The sequence below is a fragment of the Limulus polyphemus genome, unplaced genomic scaffold (assembly GCF_000517525.1).
Source record: "Limulus polyphemus unplaced genomic scaffold, Limulus_polyphemus-2.1.2 Scaffold1865, whole genome shotgun sequence".
NCBI lineage: Eukaryota > Metazoa > Arthropoda > Merostomata > Xiphosura > Limulidae > Limulus > Limulus polyphemus.
In genome coordinates this window covers 54,825-68,405 of record NW_013667475.1, presented here as the reverse complement: position 1 = coordinate 68,405, position 13,581 = coordinate 54,825, and the positions used below count along the sequence as shown (strand labels likewise).

Below are 13,581 nucleotides of genomic sequence, written 5' to 3'. Positions count from 1 at the left end.
TACTGAAATGATTTTAAGAAAATACTTAGGAAACTGCTTTTTTAAATATTTCCATCTGCATGATTAAAAATATTCTATCACAATCAAATAAAACACTGGGTACACCAAGTTTATATTTTTATAACATTTAACCTACTGCCTATGAATTTCATAAGTTACTGATAAGTTCTCCTACTCACATCTTGATTAAAAACAGTCAAAATACCTTGCACTACTCTTACCACAAACAACAGGTAAAATCATGTTTGTTTTTTTTCTCAGACACAGTGTGAATACTATTACTGCCCTTCCACAAAAAGTCGTTGCCTGCCGAATGTTGCAATAACAAAATTGAAATATTTTCTCATGAGTGATAATGAAAATAATAGGCACACTATCTTTATTAATACCTTACAGGCTAGTAATCATAGATAACTTCACATGACAGAGTTGTAACTTCCAGGCCAAATTGTTTATTCTATTCACATGTGGCTTACTAATTGTTTTCATTATGTAATTTTGTATTCATGTTATATACATTAAAAATGACTTCATTTAATGTTCCTACATGTGTATGAGAACACGTTTATTTTAGACGTGTATATGACATATACATTTATCTCCATTACATGTCACATATACTAATAACTTTCGAAATACTGCCTCTGGTTCATTCTCAAATTACTTTGTAACCATCTCGGGTTACCTACCACATTATCTGTTGCATGGTAGAGTGCTGCCACTTGTAAGCCATCAAATTCTTGCTTTTCAGAGTTCAAAAAATTATCACTGGCCAAATTCAGCTGAAATAAAGCTTTTTGACTAAAATGTTACTACAGTATAAAGCAGTATACACTCAAATGAAACACAACCCCTTCATTGCATATGAAGAAGTTATGTGCCTTTTAGATGTACAGGCAAGAATATCTAGTAAAAGTTATGTAGCATTCACTGTAAAGTTATTACCATTTAACTAGACCTGGTGAGTGATTCTTGTGAAACATCTCCACTGTTGTGCCTTAGTAAAATCATCCAGCAGCTTAGACAGCCCTTTCAACTGTGTTTTCAAACTTCTAGTTATCATCTTTAGTTGTGTAAACTGTTAATGTATTAAGATTTGTATCTACTAGCACCAGATCTCTAATCAAGGAGTTATCCGATATCCTATGGATATCTTTTACAGTAAAATTTTACTTAATAGCTCAGAAAGTAAGAGTTGCAAGACTTCTCAATCAAATATTAACACATTTGACAAAAGACCTGTGGATTTCTGTTCAGTTTCATGGCACACATCATGACATAGGATAAGTTTTCATCCTAGTTGGTTTGATTTCAGTTAGCAAGCATATGCCTGACAGTCTTTACCTCTAAATCATCATATTGGGGGAAATAAGGTAAAGTGCATATATTTGTCCCACCCAAAATTTTACACTGCTTAAAGAAAAGTTGACTGTTAAAACTTGGCATTCTTATACTTGTAGATATCTCCAGTTGTTCTGGACCAGACTATTCAATTATCTGCCAGCACATCAGACAGGGGATGTGCAAATGGATTGGTTGATGGATAAGCAGTTGATGACCAAAGTTGATTCGAACTTGTAACCAGATACCAAGAGATATCAGGCACTGTAGCCCCATGAATGTAACCCCATTAGCCTCTTGAACGTAGTGACTGCTTTACACAAGTCAAATTCATATAAGCCATCTCTCATGGTAAAAGCAGCTTTAGTTCTGGCCTCATCATTCATTTTGACTTGCCAGCATCTGGATGCCAGGTCTAATGTATTGCACCTCTAGACCCCTTCCAACACATCTAAACAATTATCCGTTCACAGTAATAGAAAGGCATCAGCATGAGTTACTACATTCCCCCATCTAAAATAAATGCAGAATCTGGGTATACCATCATTCTTCCTGATAATCACTACTGGAGACAACCAAGCACTCTAATGGCAGTATGATTCCATCATTTACCATGTTTTATACTTCAGTGCTGGTTACATCTCTAGTGGTATAGGTAAGCTTGTGTGACATATGTGTAACTGGAAGTGCATCACTTGTATCTATATGATATTGTGTAACTGTGCTTCAACCCAATCAGCCATCTTGTTCCATAAATACACTGGAATAGTCAACATCTTTGTCCATCTCGTTGCTCAGTAAGGTAGGGGCTGTTAATGTAAAAGTAACCCAATGTTCCAGAAGCAAAACATTTGCTTCATTACTTTCTGGCATATGTATCAGTGGCATAGGTTACAGCATCTAAACCATAGGATGACTGGGACTGCCCTGCTGATTGACTTAATACCAATATGGTTGCATTGCAATAGCAGGATTTATAGGTGGTTGATTAACTCTCAGCTGGGTTTTAACCTGTAGCAGTGTATATGCCTGGGTAGAATGGTCTGTCCAAGGTAAAGTCACTGAAGCTGCTACTACAGCTTCTCTTGCAACTAGATCAAAGTTACCACTTCATCCTGCATCATTACACATCATCTTACTGAATAGCCCTTCCACAAACTTTTCAATGAAGATATCTTTGCATTCTGTTGAGGCAATTGCATGGTAAGCCATGCATTTGGTGCAGATCACCTATGTAAGCAATTAACCTTTTTTTGTGGTATCCCTCTTCCAAGTCTAGAATTTGGCTCATTGGATTGCTCTGTTTTTTTCCTGGGTAAATCTCTGTTACAACTCTAATGATTGTCATGCACTCCAAGAGTTGCTACTCATATAAGTGTTTGATAGAGTCTAGGATCAAACTATCTAGACTCAGAACCAGACATTGTAGAGCCTTTTTCAGAGTCCAGCCATTTCATACAGTGTCTGCTCGAAATGCTTCAGAAAATGATCCAAGTTTATTTTGCCGTTTCTTTAAGTGGAGCAATCTGATTTGCCTCACTCATGGAGAACTGTGATTATGACCAAATCTCTCCTAAGCCTGTCTTCTGAATTCCTGGCCACCATCTGAGCAAGATGTCTCCAACATTATCAGTGCAGGGTGGTAGGGGCCCTGATCGAGGTACAGATAGGTCCCTGCGTGGTAGAATGACAAGGTGCTCTAGGCAGCTTGCCTGTTGTCTGCAGTATACTTCCTGGCTCAGGGAGGCTCACAATGGCCTCATGTACCACTGGATTCACCATTTAGCACCAACCATCTCACCTGGATATCATCCACCAACAGTGCCTCCGGTCTTTCTCCAATGTTTTGGGTGGCTTTGATCAGAGTTTGAGTTGAATTACTCTGGCTGGAATAAGTCTAGGAGTCTTATACAGGCCATCTCATCTATTGTCAGTCTTACTAGATGCAACACCACCATAACAATCAGTGTTGCAATATTTTGCAACAAAAACAAGCTCTGTGGGCTCTCAAAACATGCCACTCCTTAATCAACCTATGTTAAGCAATGTTGTTCCATTTAAAAGATATAGTAACACAAAATAACAGCAAAAATTAAAGTGTCTTTAGAAAGAAGGAAGTAGAAATACACGGACTTGGCAATCCTAACAATGCTCCTCACTGTAGTTTATTCTTAGGAGATTAGCATGGACAGCTGATCTAGGTGCACCAGATATTAGCAGCTTTTCTTTTGGGTTATCAATTGTAATGATATAAAAGTCATGAACCTCTGAAGCCTCAGCAAAAGTCCTATATCCTGGAGAGAGCTCCTTTTAGACCCAACAACTCTCTTGAATATCCACCTTTCCTCAGCAACCAACTCTTTCTCTTGCTTGTAAGTCCTTCTAGTTGTGTAAATTGCCATTTCCATAAGTATGAAACGTATGAAACTTATATCACATAATAATATGGGTAGAGGTCAGTACACACTTCAAAGAGATATACTAAACTCCACATGACAGATATTCTGTGATTACAGCACATCATTCGCTACCTATCCACTCTGTAGTATATCCAAGTAAAATTGAATTAAATTTAGAGCTTTATCAAAGAGGTCCACTAGATAACAGGATATTCTCTTAAGATATCGATTATAGTAGGTCATCAAGAAATTAATTTCGCCTTTTTTTAGATGAATTGATGTACCATAAGGGAAACTAGGATTATCCAGGTGACTGGCCAGTCTTATTACAACATTAGTGGGGCCATAACCTCTAGATATCACCTGAACAGCCATTGATTGACACGTTCTTACACAAAGTATCGTATCGAACAATATTATCCCGAGTGGTGACAGATATTGACCAATAAAGGAACAACAAAGGAGCTTAGAATAAATTAACTTAATGCCTTTTTCGATTGCGTGTTGTGTGAAATCTGCACACATACAGAACAGAGAATAAATGATATAACATTATAAGAAGATATAAACATATCATGTATTCAATTACCACCGAAAATGCTCATTTCATATTTAAAAAATCATACATTTAGTGAGTGGCGAAACCCTTAAACAATATGTTTAAACTTCTAAATTTGGAAGTGTAAAAACATGCACTAGGATTCAGCAATAACCAATGAGAAATGCAATGTTTTCAAAGCTCGTGAGAAAAATAAGTAGCACTGACCTTTAAAACTCGTGTTTTATGTCTTCCCCTCGAAATTGTAATTTGCGCGGCTCAGTTGTAATATAAAATGTGTCGAGTTGGTGGGCCAGAAAGTTCGCAACTGTGGCTGTGTTTTTTTATTAGAACGGGCGTGGGGATATAATGATTCTAAAATTATAAGGATTCATAGACTATTAATTGACCGAAACCGCTCTTACATTTTATTGTCAGCTATTAGAAAATAATAATAACAATAAACGACCTCAGAATAAAATAAAACCGCAAACCCCGACTCTAAAATAAAATTTGAGCGATTTAAATAATTATAAACTTGAAAATACAAGGAAAGAAATATTGTCTGTTTGTTTTTGATTTCACGCAAAGTTACTCAAGAGCTATATGCGATAGCTTTCTCTTATTTAGCAGTGATAGACTAGAGGGAAGGCAGCTAGTCAATACAACCCACCGCCAACTCTTGAATTACTCTTTTATCAACGAATAGTGGGGCTGACCACCACATATAATGCTCTCACGGTTGAGAGGGCGAGTATGTTCAATGATGACGGGGGGGGTGACAAACCCGCGACCCTCCGACTGCGAGTTGAACGCCTTAACCACCAGGCCAGAAGAGAAGGAAGCTTCAGAATGGAATGCAGAGAAATAATACAATAAAGCAAAATAACAGAAGACTAATTTACTCACTGAGATCACCCAACGAACCATCAAAACAAATATAAAATGTAGTTCAAACCAAAGGCCTAATTATTTGGATTCTGAATCAGTTTTCAATCATTATAACCACTAACAATACAATTTAACCAGCTTTAGTACGCCCCCAGTGGCACAGCGGCAAGTCTGAAAGTTTATAACATTAAATAGCGGATTTCGATACTAGTAGTGGGCACAGCACAGATAGCTTATTGTGTAGCTTTGTGCTTAAATACAACAAGCAAACGTCCAATGAAGCATCGCATATACAGTGTCCAAACACCAGATTTTAATTTTTAACATATCAATCAAGCTCACATGGCCGGAACTCGTTCACTGAAGGAGATAAATTTGGTTAACGGGTATGTTTATTTATTACTACTTTAATATGAATATAAAACTTTACGTGTTTACAAAATCTACAGTCCGTCTGCTGTCATTGTTATAAATTACGTCAAGTATCAGCTAGCCTAAATTAAATAAGCAATTTATAGCAACTGGGATTTATAAATCCTTAATTTAAAACACAAAATACACTTAAAATATTTTTCTATGAATTTATTAACCCTAAAAAGGAAGGAATTACTTAAATATTTAATACTGTTACGAATACTTTAGGTTGGTTTACTAAAGTGAATCAAAATATTGAGCGCCCCCCCCCCCCCAGTGGCACAGCGGTATGTCTGCGGACTTACAACGCTAGAAACTGGGTTTCGATACCCATGGTGGGCAGAGCACAGATAGCCCATTGTGTAGCTTTGTGCATAACTTCAAAACAAACAAACAAAATATTGAAGATAAACAGAGATTTTGTTTATTGTTAAGTGAAAGCTACACATTGGGCTATCTGTGCTGTGCCCACCATGGCTATCGAAATCCGGCTTTTAGCGTTAGAAGCTCATGGATTTTCCGCTGACCCATTGAGGTGCTTTTTTAAAGTCCCCCGGTAGGACAGCGGTAAGTCTTTGGACTTACAATGCTAAAATCAGGCGTTCGATTCCCCTGGGGGGACACAGCAGATAGCCCGATGTGACTTTGTTATAAGAAAAACACGCTCATTTTCTCAAACAGAAGAATACTCAAAATGTACATAAATTAAACGGAATGCTGGGTATGGCAACGTTATTTTTTGATGAGGGGGGGGGGTATTTTTCTAGGCATATCTCCCCGAACTGAACTTTGGCTACGACCCCGGTAGCAGCTAGCCATGGGATTGCTGAGGACATTTCATACCCTCTGTTGGCCTGAGCTCTGCCCTCATGCAGTCACGTGGATAGCATGTGCACTGACGTTTGATTTTGCCAGATTCACTCTTATTGAAATTTGACTTGTGCTTATAGAGATTCGGGTTAGACTGTTTCCAGAGATATTATCTGTCTGCAAGATTTACGGAGATTTACCAAGACGTATCGAAGTTCTTTGTTAAAAGAGACTGGTTTGTCTTCAAACTCATGAACCGTGTGTAACTCAGCCTTGATCTTGGGGCACACTAGACTAAAAGCACTATTCAGTTGTGAAGCTACCTTGAACTTGACTTTGCTTTTGTAAAGACTGTGATTGTGTGAACATGTGTTCAGTCTTTTTCTTTTAATTAAGATTCATATAAAGGCAGAGAAAATAAGACATTTTTTTTATTATGGTGTATATCATATCCTCTATCCTATTTTTTTGGGTTCCTGCAGGCTACTCTGAGGGAAATCAGGGCAATATAAACATACACAAGCTTTTATGAAGTGTGAAAAACGGGGGTAACAAAACTCTGTTTCCTTTTAAAATCTTCACAAGGTGTTATTATCATTATTAGTTTATATAATTTCGTATTGTAGTACCTTCTAAGTTCCTTTATTTAATTTTGGCACGTTACGGAAATAACAGGCATCTGTTTTTATAAGCATTTCAGTCTTCTCCACAAATATTGAATTACATCATGAACGAACTATATAATATTTGTGTTATTATACAAGAATGACATTTTTAAGCAGTCTTATATCAAGTACGTGTGACTTTTTTACAGAAGTTAGTGATAAATTTCCTATACTATGTATTAGCCTATTTTTTGTCATTGTCCTGTCTCTCGCCATTCACCACAACATTACGGCTGCAATGCAATAGGCTACCAACGTCATAATAATTTCCAACCAATCACACACGAGTACATTCTGTAACCAACAGCTGAGAAGAAAAACATCAACATTGACTCCGTGTACACTGAGTGTAAGTTGTTTACATGTACTTGCAAATCCAGCTAAGATTAAACTTAAAGCTGGATAAAGTATTGTGATTATAGAATAACATGAATCTGACGGCTAGGGCGAGACTTGAGGTATGTATTTCGCTAACTGTACTTGTATTAAAGTCATATGATAAGGACTGAAAGATACTGTTTTAATTACTAGTTAAGCCTAAATTAAAACGCACGACACAAAGAACTAAGAAAGACAGACAGAAGTCATATGTGGAAGTTCGTAAGTAAGGTACGCCAAAAAAAAAAAAATAGTAGAATTTTAGAGTTTAGCAGACATTAAGTTTGAAATAAATTAGAAATAATTATAATATTTCGTTAATATAATTATGATTTTTCAATGTGTTTTATTTCAATAAATTAAAATCAAATCCAATGAATATGTCGAAAATATTCGTAAATTATGAACTTTATAAAGTTTATTGTCGCTCATGTAATATGACTAACCAAGACTGAAAGTGAGACATGAGTCACAGGAATGATTGTTCAGTTGTGGGAGTAGGAAAGGCAGTTGTCACACAAACAGATTAGAAGAACCTGACAATATTATTAAAGTACAAATTATACTTTTACAGTATATGCATAGTAGGCCACATATTATTGCATTTCCAATTTAGAAAACACCAAGATTTTTCCATGGTCTCAACCCTCTTGACTTTTGTAAGAATTTGCCTTCTCCAAATTAAATCTCAAATGCATTTCTGCTGACGATAAAAATATCTCATTTCTGATACACTTTACTAATGTACAGACTCATACATTCTTTAGAGCATAATATTTTCATATTTTGTTGATTGAAGCCTAGAAATATATTTTATTACTTTGATATTTCATTCTGCTATTGTACTTGTGTTTGGTTTTACAGCAGTTTATGCACAACTCTAAGAAACTTCCAAAGAAAAAGAGCAAAGATTGTATGCATCTGAGACTTTTCACTAATGAATTTAAAGTATTTTGAATATGCAGTTATAAAAGTTTTAATTTGTATTTTTTCAATTACTTTTCACTTAATTACTTTTTATTGACATTATTATTATTAAAAGCTCAGTTGCTGCATGGTAATAGTAAATGACTGATTACTTTCATAATTTAATAATTTTCACTTGTAAAAAAAAGAAATGTAATTTCACTTTCTCTCCAATTTATTTTGAGTATGTTGAAAATCAAATGGGATCATTTTAATAAGTTACATAATGTTTCTATTTTAAAGACCTTTACCAATTTTATTCCTAACTTCTTTCAATTTAGATATAATTATATTTTTTTTTACGTGAATATTATTTACACCTGTAGAATATTTTAAAGAAGAAACAGCATTTTCTGAATAATAAGGTATTATTTGAAATTCTAAATACGTGTTTGTAATACAATTTACCAAATACAGGTACATGCTCATGAATAAAATGTGTGGATGACATGTTGAGTCATGTTCTGTATAGAAACAATAACAAATATATTCATAAATGTTTTATTATTAGAAAATTTTATTATAAATTATGCTAATTTTGTCATTTCAAATACTTCAAGCTAATATAACAAATGTAATTTCATAAAAATAAGAATTGTTTTAAAGTTTTTGCTATTACTGTTATAATTGTATTTTATAGCAACACTGAAATGTGTAGAGTACACTACTAGTATAACATTACTACCTTTGGGACCATATAATTACATGGGGCTGTGGTATATTAAACATTTGGTAATTACACTGTTGGCTATCATTACTTATCAGCTTATCATTATTGTAAAATATGGTTGAGTTATTTTGCTGTTGCTCTTGTAATTTTGTAATGAGCTCTATACAAATATACTGTTGTAAGCTATATTTTTAATATTTTAATTTATATGTTTGTTGTCTAGAGGAAGGTTCTCATGACATAATGATGCAACATTTCAAAGTGACTTATAGTACATAGAAAACAAGTACAATAGAAAAATGCCAGACTGAATAAGTTAATCATTTCAGTGCCAATTAATGAGTTAGACAGAGAGAGATAGTGTGTCTGTTCTTCAGCAATTGGTGTGCTCAGACACTTTTTTAGTTATTTTCTTAGGCCTCCATATCAATTTAGGAGGTCACAGGTGAAATTTTACCAAAAAATAAACAGATATTTTGGCTTGTAGTTTCTTTATAATTCCATCAATGCAAATGAAATGTGGCACAAAGAGACTTTGTGTCAACACCTACAGACTAAATCAGCCAGATTGAGGATTTTTGGTTTTCTTTTGATTCTACTGGGGTCAAAGTGTCAAAATATTTCACAGAATTAGTGTTTTTGGCCTGCCATTCTTCTGTTTAGACCAATCAATTTAGATGAGACTTCACACAACAATAGTTTGTGACAATCCCTCACAGACTAAAACATGCATATTCTTAATTTATGTTTTTCTTTTGATTTTGCAGGGGTCAAAGGTAAAACACTGTATGTGATGTGGGAGCTCTGAACCTATAGGGATTATCTATATATGTAAATGTTACAAGGACTTGTGATTAATAGTGTTGATTCGCACAGTGCATGAAATTTCATATTTGTCAACAAATAGATCTTATTTGCACAAAGATTACCTCATAAGCTTTTTTCATTGTGTATACATCTATTTAAACAGAAACTGACCATGCTATGTATCTTTAAAGTCACATTTCAGTATGCTTAATTAGATCTTTCTCACAGAGATACTGTGTTAAATATCTATCCCTCTGAAGTATGTATGTTGTAAATTATGTCCCCCTTCCCTTGCCTTGAGTAACATTCTCTTTTGAAATCTACTGTATTCTGAGGATCTTATTGAATAAGGTGGATCAGAATGGGAATATCACATTTCCTTGCAAATGTAGGCTTTTCTTGTTATATTAGCACTTTATCTGCTAGGCCTACTTTAACATACTACTCAGTAATTGTTAGATTAGCACTTTATCAGCTAGGCCTACTTTAACATGCTAATTGGTACTGACTTGAGTGTAGTATTTTATTTTTTTCTGTTTACCTTGTGACTTTTCAGAGCTGTTATCAATTTTGAGCATTATTTTAAATTATGAATATTTCAATTTTCTCTGCATATTTCAACTTTGTACAACAGTTCTATACATTTACAACATTTGAAAGTAGACCTGACCCTGTAACTGTGGTATAAGTTTATTCTGAACAAATGAAACTAAATCAAAATACCTTTTTCTTATCTACAGAAGAACAGCTGAGCACATGGAAAGTTGTATATATCAAAAATGTTTCCTCTAATGAGATGAATTTCATTCAAGCTCAGAATGCTTTGTCTTTATTAAATGATTTTTTGAAATAGCTATATTTTCAACACTCAAACTGTAATTAGATGAAATTTCTAACTTATTCTTACTGCTGTATAAAAAATCTGGCTGTAAATATTTAAATTGCCTACTAATAAGTTTTTCATTTAATGTTGAAGAGTACTAATAATAGACATTTAAAACTCTTAATTTTATCATTCTTCAAGATAAGTCATCCATCTTTGTTGTTTGAAAAAATTACTTAATAAAAACAAACGTTTTGGTAAGTTCTTGGTGTTTGGTGTGAACAGATGTGTTCAACAGGAACATATTACATCTGAACAGATGTGTTCAACAGGAACATATTACATCTGAACAGATGTGTTCAACAGGAACATATTACATCCGAACAGATGTATTCAACAGGAACTTGCTACATCTGAACATAAGTGTTCCACAGAAATGTGTTACATCTCAACAGATATGCTCAACAAGAATGTGTTATGTTGGAATAGTAATATGATGAATGAATTACAATAAACAAATTATTAATATTCCTTTTGTAAGTAAAAAATGACACTATTTTTATTTATTTCATTAATTTCTACCAAATGATCAATGTCGTAAACAACTAGGAATGGTTGGTTTGAAGTTATGGAGCAAAAGATCATTACATATAAACCATTTATGTGTAATGTTATAATATAATTCAATCATTCATTATTTTCAGATTGTCTTTCTTGTCAGTTTCAGTAACTCCTTTGTGTAAAATGTGTTGTGATACTGGTACACTAAATGCTGTAAACAGTCTTATATGATAATTGTTCCAGAATTTCAATTTGAGTATTTTTATTTTTATGGGTTATACATGCATATGTAGTATAAACAACTGTTAGTTACATATTTATTTGAATTGTTGTGAATCAGATTATTTTGTTTCAGCGCTTCGGACGATTTCAACCTGATGATCACTCTCCTCTGCGGTCACCTGGTATGACAAAAATGGGGGCAACATTCATGACACCATTACCAATAATTGAACATAATGGACATTTTGGTAGCATGTTTTCACCCACCAACAAGGAAATAACCCAAAAGGTATGGTAGTTTTTAGTTTTGTTCTTGCCTAGCTTTTTTCCTGAAGGAAATCTAGAGAATCTAATGAGCCTTAGCATAAAGTATAATCATATTATATGTAAAGTTGTGGATTAGTTCTTGTTTCATAGACTTTAAGTCAGTCACTTCTGAAGTAATTGGTGAGTTTCATAAAATATTATATTATTCAAGTATATTGACTTTTCTGGATTCCACAGTTGAATTTGAATATGTAAAGCTCTCTAACAAAAGCTGTGATACTCATCATCCAGATTTGATGATGAGGAACCCGCTTTTAGACAATGAAGTTTGATGAAGGCTCGAGTGGGTGGAGAAAGAAACTTTATTACAAGTGACAAATGTACAAAGTTTTGACAAGCTTTTGTCGTCATCATGGTATCTGATAATGACAAAAGTTTGTCAAAACATTGTACATTTGTTACTTATAGTAGAGTTTTTCATTACCCATTCAAGCTGTCTCCATACTTCATTGTCCAGATCTTAATCACTTGATGTCTCTTAATGCAAGAATAATCTTCATTAACTTTTTTTTCATGACTCTTTTATCACAAACTTCTTAGAAATACTTGTTGCACATACTGTTACTCTCTTTCATTTGGTTGAAGAATGAAAATAATCAACATGATGATTTTTGTTACTGAATAACAATGAACTACACAGAAGTTGTGTTAATGCAAAATTGTGCGAATATCATGCAAAAAATTCTACTTTTATGATTTTAACAGACCATTTACACCATCTGGACGTTTTTTTGACATTAGCTGGATTTAATAGCAGGCATTCTTGCACTTCACATGATAAAACTGCCTTCAATCAAAGTTTTTTTTTCCCTGTTGCCTCTGATCGCACATCTGATGACAATCAGCTGAGTATTAGTGAGACTAGCCAGGCTGTGTGAACCACATTGAAGGGCGCAGGGGCTTCTCTATCAAGATTTTATTGTAGTATTTGTTACAACTATCTGGAAGGCATATGTATTTTTCTTTCTTTAACTTAACTTCTGCTATAGTTATTTTGGTGGGTTGTAAAGTTCTTCATATTTATTACAATAATTTGTGTGCATTACCAAAACAGAAATACCGACTTTGGGTAACTGGACTATACTGTTACTGACTTTGGGTAACTGGACTATACTGTTACTGACTTTGGATAACTGGACTATACTGTTACTGACTTTGGGTAACTGGACTATACTGTTATCGACTTTGGGTAACTGGACTATACTGTTACCAACTTTGGGTAGCTGGACTATACTGTTATCGACTTTGGGTAACTGGACTATACTGTTATCAACTTTGGATAACTGGGCTATACTGTTTGCCACATTTGCATTTTTCAATTTAACCATGGTTTTTAACTAATTAAGGATGGTAAGTATCCTTACATGGAGCTATCTAGAGTGGTTTTATATAGTGCTTGTTACAATAAATAATTTGTTTAAAAAATTTTGTATAGCAGCAATTGTTATACACACAAAATAACTGTGTAGTTGTGCAAAAATTTGCATAATACTGCACCAGCACATTGTCTTAGGTATGTGACATCTACAAAACCAATACTGCACCAGCACACTGTCTTAGGTATGTGACATCTACAAAACAAATACTGCACCAGCACATTGTCTGTCGTATGTGACGTCTACAAAACCAGTACTGCACCAGCACACTGTCTGAGGTATGTGACATCTACAAAACCAATACTGCACCAGCACACTGTCCGTGGTATGTGACGTCTACAAAACCAATACTGCACCAGCACTCTGTCTGTGGTATGTGACGTCTACAAAACC

At 34.3% G+C, this 13,581-nt stretch overlaps 1 protein-coding gene across 1 annotated transcript in view; it reads left to right on the top strand.

Moving 5' to 3' along the window:
- Positions 1-7,378: 7,378 nt before the first annotated feature.
- Positions 7,379-13,581, top strand: part of LOC106465195 (F-box/LRR-repeat protein 20-like) — a 30,806-nt gene continuing 24,603 nt past the window's right edge. Inside the window, exons 1-2 of the mRNA XM_022393046.1 lie at positions 7,379-7,516; positions 11,619-11,774. Coding sequence (XP_022248754.1) covers positions 7,487-7,516; positions 11,619-11,774 — 186 coding nt within the window. The 5' untranslated portion in view covers positions 7,379-7,486. The remainder of the gene's footprint in view (positions 7,517-11,618; positions 11,775-13,581) is intronic.